We start from the raw sequence: 16,121 nt of genomic DNA, 5'->3' as shown, positions 1-16,121 counted from the left end.
TTCAGGCAGGCCAATGGTAAGAACATAAGCAGAGTGATAAAAATAAAATTAACAATAGACGTGCACACACAGAGGAAGAAATTAACAGCAAAATAATGTTGAAGACCACCAAGTCTAGTGTTAGCAATGCCCATGGACGTTCTGGATTTCAGCTGGATTTTCACCAGAAAACTGACCCGTGAACTTCATAGAATGCATTCCCTTTTATCCTTAGACAGAATTCCTCAGTAAAAAAGACCACCAAAACAATTCCCTGTGGCAACTGACATTTTCTTCTATGGTACATACAATTTGGTTTTACTTACAGTGGCAAGAAAAAGATCCACACCGCTTAATGGGTGGAAAAGTAGCAACCTGTAGTACCAACTAGTGCTACTTCATCTTTGTTAGGGCATGAAACCAGCTACTATATGATCAGTAGTATCAGTCTTCATCTTGGCAACTTTGCCTTTTGCTAATCCACACTGCATTAACATCTATTCCTCCACAGCTGATCTTTTTACTAGCAACCATGGAATGAAAAGCCTAAGCCTAACTCTCCCTTTTTGGGGAGTAAAAGGGGCTAAATACACTAACTACGGAGGTACCTTGAATCTAGGACTGCTTGCCTAGCGGTTTTTTATTAGCTTCAGCGGGAATTACACCATCCTACAGACTCAGGTGATGTTTGACATGTTTTCATGGCTACTAAGGAAAAACATGTGTAGGAGCCAGTACACACAATATATTTATGCATGGCATAATCCATCAAGGACAAGATGAAGGTGTGATGCTGTGCAACTTCCAGCTGAACAGTATAAATCTTTCTAGTTCAGTCTGTCATAATGCAAACAGAAACAACTCAGACTGCTACTACAAATACCTTTCTGGAAGAATTAATACCATGCCCTTTTCATCATCATTGCAGGGAGGGAGATTATTGTCTAAGTTCTGTGTTGCAATACCCTTTGCTTAAAAAACTACTCACTAAAATCCACAGTGTTTCTGGCCCAGAAGAGGAATCTCCCTGCAGAAGATTGTGCTGCTTCTAGGACGGAGGTGAAGCAGGTTCTGCCTCCTTGCAGGGCAGAAACCCTGAGGGTTTGAACCAGCAGGTTTGTAAGTGACTGGCATTGCAACACAGAACTTGGAAAACAATCTTCCTCTTCACGATCTCAGCACACGTAAAGACAGGGGATTAGTGACTGATAGAAAAATGAGATAAGGAGAAATTAAATAGTTTTCAAAGGCTCAAACATCAAATTAAGAGCACAGCTAAGAACAGCAGGAGATCTCTTCATCTTTTACATGGAAAATTTTATCAAGGGTAGCATAGGTTTAGGAAACACAGATTGGTGAGCCTATAGATACTATCGAGTGAGCCACACTGCTGACTTTAACAAGGTGTCAGTACCTCTGCAGGTCCAAACCCACATGATCACAAGGACTAATTACAGCACATCATAGCTGCAAGGCAGGGGAGCACATTACTGTCCCATGGATATGAGATACAGTCATAGTTACTATAGAATTATTTGTCCTGTAATACAACTTACTGGATAGGAGAGCAAGGATCCCAAGGAAATACTAGTTTTGAAATAAAACTAGTTGAAGCATCAGTACACAAGTCATAGACATAACTTTGATGTAACCTTTTTAGTATACTTTTATTTAAAATATATGCACTATGTTTTGTGTTTGAGTTTCATGAGTATTTCGCATCTGTTAGTGTTTCGTGCAAACTTGTCTGCATGCCCCTACTAAGCACATGAAATGCCTCTTTCAAAGAGAAATGGAATTGCTGCTGTGAGGAAAGCTCTTTGATGCACTATGGCACCTGGTGCTCCGGGCAGCAGAATTATTAGTGTCAGGACTGGACTGTTTTCATGGGAGTTTATAAAGGATTTTGAGACCTGTAAGTAAAAGTCTAGGCAAAACCAGACAGCTATACTGCCCAAGAGAATCAATACTTTAAATAATAAACAGCAACTAATTTGCACTAAGTTCCAAACTTGTGAACACAGATGCATATAATGCCTTATTTCCTTTCTTAAATTTGTGTCCGTTAACCTTCCCCAAGTTCATTAGTTTTTCACTTGCAGATTTGAGAAAAAGCTGCAGGGTTCTCAACAGTCTCTCCCATGTTTCATAACGTTTCTGAAACCTATACACTTCCAGAGGAAAGGCACCAGAGGAAGGCAGAGCCATAGTTCCAAAAGTCCTAGGATTAAACCCAAAAATGGGGGGGGGGGGGGGCCCACAGGCAGGGAGAGGCAAGAAATGGATCCAAGTTGCAGAACTGTTCTCCAGTGATTCACAACATGCACAGACTTCTCAGCTATTTTTCTTTTGTTTTATATCCTGCCAAGAGACACAAGGAGATCCCCTGCATGCTCTGGTCTTCAGGAAGGTCTTCTCTCCGTGTCGATATTAAGAAACTGTTTGTTACATGTTATGCTTTGGCAACACACCATTGCCCATGCAGTTATTTTCACACAATGATATTATCAGGTGAGAAGAAGAAGATGGAAGGAATATTTGTATTTAACATATAAGCAATGGAATGAATTGGGAAGAGTCAATATACACAGCCATAATAATCAAGCTACCAGCTTGAATCAGTGAGGCTACATTTACCCATTTGCCACTAATTAACCACCTTGTTTTCTTGCTCAAAGGCCAGCCACCAGGCAGGTACACAGAACAGGCTTTCTTGTATGACAGGTCACTGATTTTTTTTTTTGCCTTGTTCTTTGTAGCTTAAAGGAGAAGATTTGTATATGGGCAAGAGAAGCACGAGCTCCTTACAGTTGCAATCCCATTCAAGGCTGTAGAATAAAAGTTTTTAGACAAAATAGACCATGGGTAAAGCTTCTCAAGTGAAAGAAAGTTGGTGTGAAGATTGTAACTTGAATATTAGGGCCATGGATTGTTACATTAAAACCATTTGAAGCAGTTAGACTTAACATGAAAAAGGATCAGCAAATACCATTTTTTTTTATTTCATACAACATAAAACCTTCTTGTCACCCTTTATTAGAAAAAAAACAGACTTATTGCCAATGTTTTTCAACAACTTTCTGCATACTTTTTCTTTTTCAACAGAAACATAGCCCAAAAGCCACCCTGCAGATATGAGTAATGGATCATTCAAATAACGTACCAATATTTTTGTGCAGCACCCCCAAGATTCTTTCTTGCCTTTTACACTAACAAAAGTTTTGGAATAATTTTTTTGAAAACAGAATGGCTCAGCCTATTCAACTGACAAGTAATGCACTAACAAGGCTAAATAAAAACAAATGTGTATCTAGATTAAAAAAACACCATGTAGGAATGCAACTATGGCAGTAGTTTGCACACATTTGTTGCAAATTTTTTACAAGGGTTTGATTTTTGTAAAATTTCACTTCCTCTAGACCTTAGAGTAGGCATCGAGATCATCCTGCACACACACAGGTACCGGTAGAGAGTGGATGGAGCCCCATCCTCATGTCCCGTCTGTTCACTAGCAGCCCTGTGTACTTACAACCCATTCTTGTTAGCATCAATTAAATGGGTCTGAATTGACTACTTGGGTTTCTAACTACCAAGATACTACAAGAGCAGTGCTTATCACAAAGCTCTGTTTTTAGTAATGCAGGAACTGTAGTGTTGGTGTAAAAAAATAATTCTCTTCAGACAAAAGTCCTGTGTGACCACAGCAACGCCTACAAATTCTTGTGTTACTGTGAGTTTTATGGATATGCCTTAGTTTTCCCATGTGGAAACATAAATGGAAGGAAATGGCTTTGATCTCAAACTGTCTAAAAACCTACATAATGTTAGTGTCAAGAGTGCATACTGGGAAGGCACAGGGGGGAAAAGATCCAACTCCACTATTATGATAGCTATTAACATATGTCAGTGAGACAGAAGACTGGGACTATGAAGAATTCCTCCCAGAGCACAGATTTTCATTTTGATGTCAGATCGGGTACAGAATTCACATTATATCCCATGTTATGAAATAACACCACAAATACAACACATAACCCGTCACTACATTTGCACAAGGAATCCTCTCCATTCATCTGACTTCTATTAAATTTAAATCATGTTTTAGCAATATACATTGGAATTAATATTCAATAGAATTTTATACTTGTGTTCACAAGCCAAATGAAAAAAGTGTGGAAGAAATATTGTATACAAACAGAAAAACTGACAAAGGCTCCTGTTTGAATAGCAAGCTCAGAACAGATTTCTTACAGCATAAATAAAGATGAGAACATTCAATGGGGATAAACAAAAAGTAGCCTTCAGCATTAATCAGCCTGTCACATTCATCTGTACTTTTGGCATCAACCAAGTGAACCTAATTAAAAAGGAACATTGTCTTTGGACATTATTATCTCGCTTCATTCACTTGCCAGCCATCTCAGGTAGCTGCCAAGTTCCCACTGATCTCCTTCCCAATCCACCCTCAACCACGCAGAAGCGCAGGGGTGTGTCACCCTGCATCATCCCTCGTCCTGGCACTGCGAAGGCGACGCTGCACAACAAACCACGGAAACGTCTGCTTCCATAACTGCTTCTGCATTAGCTCAGGTGAGCAGTACACAGCACTGCCACTCGCGGTTGCTTTTGTCAGACTCTCCATGAAGCTTCCAAGGACCTACTTAACTTCTGTAGGGTAAAGGGGGAGAGTTATCTTCTTGTTCAACCAGTGAGTATACACAAGCTGCGATTTCACCTGTGCCAGCAGCACCCTCTCCTACCGCAGGACAGAACAAGTTGATCTGCTGTGCTATACTACGCAGCATCCAACCCACAACAAAGAAAGCACGCTGTGAAAGACAAGAAGGGAAGGAACACCCATCTTCTCTCTGTAGCCAAAAGAACTACTTCCCAAAAGACATGTAGATATGCACTACAGTCAAAGAGACTTCTCACCAAGGTTGTTTTTCATAACCTCCCTGCACTTCCTTTTAACCTGGCGTTCACTGACTGCATGCACACTATCAGAAATAGTTAAGCACCCAAGTATTTACTGGCTGTGAACAAGAGGCCATAAAGAAAGCATCTGACACCATACACACCCCATGAGTGACCTTTTCAATGGCCTTCCTGCAGGAGAACAACCTGCAGAAGGAAAGTACAGAAAGAAAGGCAGCTCCTTCCTCCTCATGTCCCTGTCGAGGTTTGTACTCAGCCCTAGAAGTTGGCAGGCTCAGGAAAAACCACCCTGTGAACACCTTTATAAATGAATATTAAAAAGTCAGGCTTCCTGCTCCAGCAGAGCAGCACTGACATGCTGCAGATACAGTACTGGTTTTCCAAGGTGATGTTTCTTTATAGAACATGAAATAGGGGACTTCAGCCTCCAGAACTTAGTGGGTTCCTTCTCAGGGGACATGTCCCCATCTTCACATAAGAAACACAGTTCACTTTATTGAAATGTAAACTGAACTTGCTTGTGCTCCTGTGTATTACCAAGGACTACACACAGCCCCCCTAGAAGGGTTGCAACTCCAACACTTTCTTATAGCTACAATACTTAACAGTTTAATTAATAAAAAGCACAAGGAAAACTGCTGCAGTAACAGAGATCAAATATTCTGCAAGAAGCTAGTTTCCAAGAGATCCACATAGTCTACTGCCTTGAACCAGAGGTTTATGTAGGTCAGAAGCCACCTACAAGTACTGATTTCTAGATGTTATGGTTCCATTCCTCCAAAACTCCTCTTAGAGATCCTTCTGAAGGCCTACATTTTCTGTGAGAAAGCAAGAAAATGCCGAGCAAGAAATCAAGTGACAGAAATTAAGATTAATTACACTAATTTCCTGTTTAATGCCCTAATATTTTTTATCTTTCATCAAGTTAGGACTTAAATTCTTTGGAGTAAAAACTCATCCTACATTGCATAATTTGAATACTATAAAAAAAATAAAAAAAACTTGATCACTTATTAGCTAATTCATCACAAGTTCAACAAGACACAGAAAATGTAAAGGTATTTCTAGCCAGATGAGCATGTTTTGTTTGTCTTGCTTTTCTACTGATCTGTAGAGGACTTCACCCAGGGAATATTACCAAAATAAACCTCCCAAACAGTAAATTCAAGCCAACTCATGAAATCAGGCCATAAGAATGGCTACTCTAATAATGCAAACAATTTTTTCCCCCATCACTTCCCTTTCACTGAATCTAGAAAAAAAACTCTTTAAGAATGGCGGCTGTATGGAGAAGACAAATGAACTTAGGGATGCTCATTCATTTTCCTGAGTGGCAGAGTACTCCAGAGGCTGCTCAGGCAACTCCTGACCCTTCTGCTAACCTGCATTTCTTGTGCAAGAGGATAGTTTCTGAAAAGCAGCTTAATGACTATCATTAAGCCTGCTGTGAATGACAGTTAGGAGCTGGGATATGCATTGATTCATCTTCTCTTTCTTTCAAAGAAAACTGACTTTTGCATCACAGAACATTGCCGAGAATTCAACTGTTTTACTTCCTGCTCTAGCAAGGGTGGAAGCATCACAGTGCTACCAGATAGGAGGTAGGAACTTCAAAATACGCAGCTGAGGAAATAATATCAACTCATCTTCTCAGACAGTTCCGAATAATCTAGAAAGCAGTACAGAAGGCACTAAACTGCTTTTCATTCTTTAGGACAGACACCTTGCATTTAATTAACTTTCTAAGTTTGAAATGGTAAGTAAAGCAGTAATACTTCTATTTTATTCCCTTCCTCATTTTCTCCACATTTGAAGAACTCAGTACGGTATAACAAATTTCTCCTTGCCCATTACTGTAGTGTGCACCCATGTACCAAAGTGAATGATATTCACACAATCAGTTATATAGAGATCTCAAAGGACTAAGATGTTTGTTACTGTAGTGTCTCTTTTCAGAGAAAAGAGCAGAGGATGTTCAGGGAACCAAGCACTGGGTTACACCTAGGAGGTAACTTACTTTTTGTCCATCAAGGCAGTCTCTTTCCTGGAATTATTGTAGATACAAAGTATAGGCACACTGAAAGTCCTGTTGTGTTTGTTCAGTTCTGGTTTCTGCTCCTTGTGTGGGATGTACCCAAGTATTACCATTGCTTTGGTCACATATATTGTCTCCTGTGCAATTTTTTTTTTTTAACCTGGATTTCAAGCGGTTAGTTGGCTGGTAGGTGCCCACATCAGCTACCTACAGTAGGCAGCACACTTGCAACTTGTCAATCTAACAGGTCCCACGTTCCGCCACTGCACGTTTAATGTGGTTGACTCCACTGACAGGACAGTACTCATCACGCATTGGCTTGACAAAAGATCACTTACAGCAATGACAATATTTCAATGCTCAAAGTCAAGAAATAAAGTTTATGTTTAGGTACATGGGTGGGTGGAACATGCAATATGCATGCTTACTTCTTCCAGGTGCGGCTTAGGTGCTTCTAGGACTTCCCTGCTAGCACAGATCACTCTGAATTATTGAACAGTGCTACTCATAAGCAAATGCTAAAAACACCTTCCAGTTGTGATGGTGATACCAGACAGGCATTGCAACATTTTTAAACGTTCAGCAAATAAGCAGGTAAAGGAAACCCACCCTGCTATGGACAAAACAGTAACTACAGCATCTATGATTTTATTCTACCTGTACATTCAGGTAAAGAAATACATCCAAACTGCTGACCTGCACGCTGTTCTTCGGTGATCTCAGTGCACAGCAACTGGCACTTGATTACCTTAGATGGATCCCAATTAAGACAGATTTTCAGTGTTGCTTCATTTCTTATTAATCTACTGCTGGAATTCATCATATGCTGAGATTACTAAACTCAAACATCTCTACTAATTGCCAACATAAACACAAGCAAAAGCCCTAAGTTTCTACATACTATTCAGCTGTGCTGTAGAGGCAAAAGACTGTTGCAATCCTTAAAAGAAGTGTTTCATTGTCTAAGCTTGCTTACTTACACCACAGAACACGCAAAACCAAGACGACCATGAAATTACATTTAGCATCACCCAAATTCCAGGGATCCGAGTTTTGATTTTGTATTTAAAATTCTTGGAGGGGGAAAGAAACAAAAAAACTCACCAACCAACACCCAGAAATCAATCTCTTCAGCATGCACACTGTTCCAATTTAAAAAAACCCAACCAACTAAATTTCTCAAATATACACATAAGTAATACTGAATGGGGGTGGGTGAAAATACCAGACTACCAAAACACACCATATTAATTTAACCTGATAAATATGCATATAGCAAACTTGTATTTTACCTACAAGACTGTAACAAACTGGAAAGAAAAAGTTTACACGCTCATGGAATTTCACTCATCAGTGAGAAATACATGATGGAAAAGTTTTGGAAAAGATCATTAGTGTTTTGCACTCCTGGCCAATCTCTAGCCTCACATGGGTGCAATATGTTCCTCCAGGCTTCTGGTAAATTATATGAAGCACCTGAAAAACAGGTGAATGCCCTTAAAAATTTTTATGTTTCCATACAAGACCAATCTGTTAGGAGGACTTGAGCAATTCACACTATGTAGCCACCATCTAACGACGACCAAAGATGAGCATGTACTTTAAAAGTTAGTCATAGCACTCAATAAGCAGCACTAAAATCCTAGAAAGGTTGAGAACTTATGTTCCTTGAAACTGCATTCAGTGACCTTTCAGACTGCTCTGAGCAGATACCACCAATCCACAGGCACGAATTTTAAATAGGATCTTCATCTAGCTGTGCTCACTATTAGTGTGGAACAACTAGTGACTTACTATAGCATGTTCTCTTTAACACAGAACATGCAACTTGGGGGAAAAGTCATCTCTCACTCAAGATTTTAGTCTCTATTTGTACAGCCACTGGCACAAAATCAGATTCATGTTCTCTTTCAGCAATGGCAGCATCAAACCGCAAGCTTTCAAAACAAGGGTTTACTACAATCCATTTAAGCATGTAAAGCAGATGCTGGGTTATTCGTAGAACTACCAAGATCTGTTCTCTGCCTTAACTCCCACTTCAGAAAGAAAAAGGGGATGAAAGCAGTGTACATTTTCTGATCCAAAATTCAGAGATATGTCACTGTCCCAACAATAATAAAGGGCTCCAACATGAATTTAATTTGACATTCTGAATTACTTGCAACTACACAAAGCACAAACCCATCTCAATGAATTCACAGGACTTCAAATTTCTCTTTGGAATATTAATATTGATAACACTATAAAGCTTTTACCGCTTACGTATAGCCATGCTTTTACTTGCTTGCTGCCAAATAGAAACCGTTCTTTTGAACAGCTTTTATTTTAGACCCCAAGAAGCGCTCCAGGTTGTACATGACAATCACCCAAAGTACCTCCAGATATCTGATAGAAATCATTTTGCCCAAGGAAATTAAAATGATCACAAATAATAGTGCATACAACCATTCTGATACCATTGGGTTTCTTCACCTAGACGTCTGAAAGGCTGGCAGTAGATTACTTTTACCAAACAGAGAGGCAGACACTACTGCAGAAATCTGAGTTCAGCTACAGCTTAGCATTTCCTACATATTTATTCTGTTCTAACCATCATTCACCAAAGAAAACATGACTGAGATGCTCAACTAAGCCTGTCTAAACTGTCCAAGAGGGTGATCTCAGAGACACTTTAAACCTGTTAGCAACACCAGTACCAGCTGAAATGTAATTCCCAACTATTTGATATAATCATTCTACATATATAAATTATTTTAAATTCAATATTCTGCTGCAGCAGCAGTAAACTTTTGCTTTGTTATAAAAAACTGCCAGAAGTACTTTGGTCATTGTGTTAAAGCTCTCAGCTGGTCTACAGACATTAGGGAGGAAAACCTAAACCCCAGGAAGAGATGAACGAGGGAGCGGTTTCTTCTCTTGCTGCCTTTGACATGCTTGAACGAGTGCCTTGATGGCAAAATCCTGCAGAATTTAAAACTAAGTTTTCCAAACATATGCAGACTGAGGTTTTTTCATGGCTTTTTTTTTTCCTCAGCCTTGCTAGAAATTTAAGTTTTAACTCTGCTGTAGCCATCTAAGGGTAATTCAAACAGATTAAGAAGAAACACCTAATTCTGCTGGACTCTGTAATAGGACCTACAGAACTGATTGCACATCTACTTATTCCACCTTGGTAAGCCAATATCCTCTTCCTATAAGAAAACTACATCCCATTAGTAACCATTACAATTCCACTTTTGACCTTTCTCTGTTTTAAAGCACCATAAGCCAGACAATTCCATTGAATTTTTCTTTTTTCCATAATTCTAAGTTTTCCATCGGTTAACAAAGTACTAGACTTAGAGCAGCAAAGTTAATGAAGCTGCCCCCTCTGCACAGAACATGATCCAGTATCATCAGCAAGAAGAAATCCTGTCAGTCACCTACAAGTAGACAGAATAGTTTTCTTTCTAGAAGACTCTGAGTTCAGTCTCTTCTAACCCACAGACACGTGGCTAGGACCCAAAGATTCAAACCTTCACATGACCAAGGTAAACAGAGAAAAACCTGCAGTACTTTCAAATTTTAAAAGGATTTGCTCCAAGATAAATTACTGTATTTATACATATTTTTTTGCAATGTGTTCCTGGTATGCAGCAACAGTAGAGGTTTAGACCTTGTTTGGTCTCACCCATGCTGTCTTTCTCAGTTCTGACATTTTTAAAGTCCTTGCCTTCATAAAATCATGATTAGTTCTTAGCTTATATTGACTGTCCTACGAAACTGATACATCATAATACACAGAAAAATTTAGAAGTACTATTCTGTTATAAAGAGATATAAAATAATACAGAACACAGAAACTTTCCCCTATTTAGTTCCACATATGTAACTGCAGTTAATAGTTTCACTGGGAAAAAAAATAATAATCCACACAGCTAGCCTGTAAATTTTCTCATTTTCTCAATGTACTTATACAGCAGTTAAATTGGCCATTACAGGAGGAAGATCAAACCATGGCTCAGAGACACACAGCACTAGGCAGTCTCACAAAATGAGCACTAGTGCGGTTTGGTGACTCCCACTGCCATTTTATAACAGGGAAGAACTGCATAATGTTCTGTCAGTCTCCAAGGCATAAATAAAACATGAAAGTTACTAAGAGAGACAGGGCAGCTCACAAGATAAAGAAAATAAAAAACATGACATGGTTAAGTTTTACATGCCATTTCCTTGTTACCTTGCACCGTAAGGAAGACTGATGCTGTGGTAGATCCACCCTCGTTAGAAGCAATGCAGTTGTACTTGCCAGCATCTGTGAGCTTAACATTCTTCACCTCTAAAGAGAGGTTGCTCATCATCCTTATTCGCAGGGGCTCCTTAAGCCTCACATCCCTGCCATTTCTCTGCCAGGTGAGATTGTAACGCACTGTGCTTAAAGTTAGGCAGGTCAAGATGGCTCCTTCACCAGGGACAACCGTGACATTATTGGGAACCTGAATCATGGGTGGAGGCTCTGCGTAGAAAGAAGAGAATAAAGAATAAAATCATCAGAGAAAAAAAAAAGATATGGAAACCTTTACTTCATTTGTGGATTCTTGATAAACAATTTCAAGCACACTACAGCATAAAAATAAAAGTAGTAATACTGGTTTAATATTTAGTTTCATTTCACATTGCTGAAGCCGTGAAACAGAGCCCAGGGCAGCATCCTCGTTCCCTGATGCTAAGCTACCTGACAAGAGCTTACAACACAAGAACACACCTCGTTTAGGTCAAAACTGTCTTATCACACAGGATGAAAGATCACATCATGTATGACAGAGGATGTAGCACTGTGTTGTTTGAGCTCACCTTGTACTGGGGAAGCCAACAAGAGGCCAGAGTGCCACAGCAACAGAAGAAAGAGACAGGATCACCACCCGGTTTCGGAGTGATCTCTGACTGAGGTGAGGTTACACATGGTGGAACCTGTGTACAACTAACAAACTGCAGGCTGGAACAGCTGGCAAGAAGCAGGTAAGAGGTCCAAGGGTATCGGGGCAACAGAGGGGCCATGCCAGTACTCAAGGGATCCGCAAATGGGCATGCAGCTCTAGAGAGCGGCATGCACGTGCTGTCACTGGTGAGCTACAACCCCTAACCAGTCAGGGAGGAGGAGGACAGGAGTTGGTTGTCCTATGTTTTATGCAAGTCCTGTATGTCGCTGCTGTTGAAGGCAGCACCTTGTCTGTAGCAGTCCGTGGAGCTGGCTCAGCATCCTCTGCCTGTCCGTGATACCTACTCAGCTTCACTACTGATCCATGCGCAAACAGGAAAGAAGCTGCAGTGTCCGTGGGGTTGGGACAGAGACCCTGAGGTCCCTGGGCACATGGGGCTGAGCTCCAGCAGCCAGGCAGGAGGAATTCCTAGGCTGGAGCTGCTTTAGGCAGCAGCCACTTAAAACATCCTTTAATACTTTCCACTCAAATCTTAGGTAATTTCATTATCTTTTCGTTCCTATTTGCACATACTTTATGTTGTAACTTCCACTATTATTTATTATTTCCTTTCCACACTACTCATCTCTACACTTCTATCACACTCCTGGAAGAAAGCAGATGCAATAATTTTGTACTGGAATTAAACTTTGAAACCACAGATGCTTAAAATAGGAGCAGTTATCCTGATCCTTCTTGAGATATCACTGATAAAGGAGGCAACATTTAAATGCTCAAGAAAGAACTTTAGGCATTTCCATTATAAATACATAAATACATACAACTCCCATTTATTCTTCCCCAGACTGGTTCTTGAAAAAAGAAAGATCTGCAATGAATAATATTCTGAGTGGGATGCTTTAGCAGATATAAGACAGCTGTGAGAGTAAGACCAAATCTGTATCAGTGCACGCTAAAACACAACTATTCTAAGAAAAACAAGGATAACGGCGAAAAAAAATCTCTATTTATTAAGGGTGAAAGTTACACCTAATGTCAGAGCCAGCTGTATCGCCTCCTCAGTCTCATGTGGGGTCTCAGATGAGGTTCACAAGCTCTATGCTAGATCTCTGCGTAGCAATGAATTGCTTGTACACTCTGCACGCTGAGTGTGCATTTCTGCTTCTCTATAAACACAGTCCCGAATAGCAATCACCCTTATCACCAAAACTGTATTTTAACACACACAGAGCAGAACCAAGAAAAGCTACACTAGCATATAAGAATGCAGTTTCTGCCCTGCACTTTAGGTTTTGGCTTGTTTGGGAGAAAAGACAAATCTTCTAATGCTTTCCAAGGGCTCATCACCAAGCATGTTACTTAAACTTAGAAAAGCGAGAGATGTGAGCCAGTACAGGACTCAAATCCCCATCTTTCGAATGTCAGTCCAGTGGGGCACAGCATCTTTTGGACTACACCAGCCTCTTACCACCATAGTGCATACACATAGCAATCCCCTAAGCTGAATTCAGAGCACTTCTTTACTGGCACTTTAGTTCGGGTGCCTGCACAAGCTAACAAGCCATTTGACATTTCAAAGATTTAGTACTAGTAGGAGAAAGTCAAACTCAAGTGTTTGCTTTTTCTGAAACTAGAAAATGTTGACACAGTTCCAATACCTTTCACACAGCAGTTGACAAAACTGATTGTCTGTGATATACTTTCTGTCAGCCGGGCAAACTAAGAATACTTGATAAGACCTTTACTTTGCTTAAAGAAGATATTTAAAGTATTTTTCTTCCAAATATTTGTACACGAACATTTCAAAGCATCTCCCTCACATTACTCCTCTGCATGGCTCAAAACAGAACTAATTGCTCATGTTTACATAGTGAGTCAGTATCAGCCAATCCCTCGGTGCTCTGTGAATGAGAGGATACGGGAATTTTTCCCCTCATCACTCTTGACTTTCAAGTGCTACCAATATCACAAGAAAAAAGTTCAGATTCTCTTTCAGTTTTCTCTGTGAGGAGGAGGTTAGCTGCAACTTCCATACTAAGAATCTTTATGCCCACATAACAGCTTCTGGTCCTCCAAAACATTGTTGGAAACATGATTATGGGAATACCCTATCCACCGGAAGGATTTTCATAGATAAAATATAAAACAGTGTTCTAGAGCTAGGACTGTGGTAAGTATTGATGTTACTGTACTATTCTAGTCAAGTATTTTCTGTTCCTGAAAGCATATTCCTCTCCTCAAATTTACCACTTGGCGTAAGAGGGCTGTTTCTCTACAAACTTTGCCTTGTGCAGAATCAATGATATCACACTGGTTTCTTTAGATTTACTCATACTGCAGTAAGAACAACATCTTGCCTGGAAAGAGCATCTGAAGGGGACAGTCATCCTCTTCAACTACTGAGTGGGTTGTTTTAGAGAATACAGAGCTGGAGTCTTCTAAGGGGTGAGGGGAGGGAAGGATGAGAACCTGTGGTCCTAGTCTGCAACAGGGGAAATTCTGACTAGACACGCACCATATTTTCCTAGTACGGGTAGTTAAGCACTGGAGGTTGCCTGCGGAACTTGGGAAATCTCTGCCCTTGGGGACATTCAAAGTTTGATTGGTCAAGTTCCTGAGAAACACGGTCAAGCTTGGAAGTTAATTCTGCTTTGAGCTGTGAGTTGGACTAGGTAACTTCCAAAAGTCCCTCCAGCCTGAATTGTTTTGTGATTCTACGATCCATAATTCAGGTTAGTTAACATGAATTAGCTACTAGAGGAGATAAAAGACCAGACAATTTTGACTTCAAGCACTTATATGAAACCCTGAGGATGAATTCAAGCTGCCGTTCTGAGCCCTACTATCCTCACTGACCCTGTAAATTAACTGGCTCTGCTCCAGCATTTTCGCTAGTGAAGAGCAACAGCTTACACTTTTGCATGGCAGATGTCTGATCAACACAAACAGAAGGCTATACTAGAGTGGATTGTTATTTCAAAATAAAAATTATCTTTCCCTCAAACTGCATTGCAACTGTGAAAAATTAAGTGACAACATCTGCTGTAGTTATGGGCATGGTTTTCAGGTCCCCAATTCACCCACCCAAGTGCTTAAGTAAGCTTTTCTTCTTAATTTTTTCCTCTAAGTCATCTTCCGGCAGAAGACCTCTACTACCTGCTGAAGCAGTTCAAGACCACGTCTGGTTTAACTTTTCTCCATCTGTGTTTGGGCGCATCTTGGTTCACATTTACTTAAACTAAATTCCTCTGATAAGAGTAAAAGGATTAACTTTGTGAAGTAAGGCCTGTTGTTTTACTTTCGGAAACATTTCTAGCTGATCTGCAACCGAAACTCTGCCCATCATAAGCCGCAGGCAATAACCACCACCCTGCTGGTGTCCCAGCGGCGGGTCAGACAGGTACACAAGCAGCGTAGCTTTACATGTGCTTCACAGGGCACCAACTCTTCTCTCTTCCTTTCTCCTACTCCAAGTTATGTCCAAAGCTTGACCCCTATGACCCTACCCACTTTTCAGGAAGGATTCTTTCTTACCACAACTAACTTGCAGTAATAATTAATGGGGCGCAATCATTTAGAGCCCTAAATCTGAATGGGTCATTAACTTACATAAGGAAAATTCCCTCTCCCTCAGCAAGTGGAATATCAGTGCTTTATGCTTTGAAACTGCTTTAACACATAAGGCACACCAATTCATACTAAATGGATGACCAGATTTATAACTAGTTGATCTTTAAACTGAGATTTTTATGAAGTTAGGAACATTATAAATTAAATTAAAAAACAAAACAAAAAAACAAACAAAAAGGGCCATTAAAATCACCTATTGGAAAGATAATGATTGCTAGCCATTTTGGGGCTAGCAACCAAATACTACTGCTTATTTAAAATTTATCTTTGTGATTAGCCTGATTTATTCCTCTTTTACTTTTACTTCCTTCATCCTAGTTAGTCACTCTTAAAAAATTCAAGGTAATAAATAAGATTTTCAACAATTCACTGAATCTTGATTTTACAGAAAAGCAAAAAACTTTCCAATGCAACTTTTGTAATTCCTCCTCTATCAGATAATAGATACATACAATCAAGTAAAAATAGAATTGTTACAGCTTGAAATAAAAATAAGAACTACTGAAATCTGAGGTTTCAATTCCTGCTTCTACAGGCCATACTTATTCTGCAAGTTCAACTGATAGCAGGACCTAATTAAAACAAATCCAATGTTAATGTTTAAAACAGGTGTACATGCA

General features: G+C 39.8%; 1 protein-coding gene across 1 annotated transcript in view; it reads right to left on the bottom strand.

Moving 5' to 3' along the window:
* Positions 1–16,121, bottom strand: part of HMCN1 (hemicentin 1) — a 202,423-nt gene that overhangs the window by 118,740 nt on the left and 67,562 nt on the right. Inside the window, exon 11 of the mRNA XM_037404235.1 lies at positions 11,172–11,447. Within this exon, the coding sequence (XP_037260132.1) occupies positions 11,172–11,447 (276 nt within the window). The remainder of the gene's footprint in view (positions 1–11,171; positions 11,448–16,121) is intronic.

This window comes from Falco rusticolus, chromosome 11 (genome assembly GCF_015220075.1).
Source record: "Falco rusticolus isolate bFalRus1 chromosome 11, bFalRus1.pri, whole genome shotgun sequence".
Classification (NCBI taxonomy): domain Eukaryota; kingdom Metazoa; phylum Chordata; class Aves; order Falconiformes; family Falconidae; genus Falco; species Falco rusticolus.
Note: the sequence above shows the minus strand (reverse complement) of the source record. Positions and strands in the feature narration are given on the sequence as shown.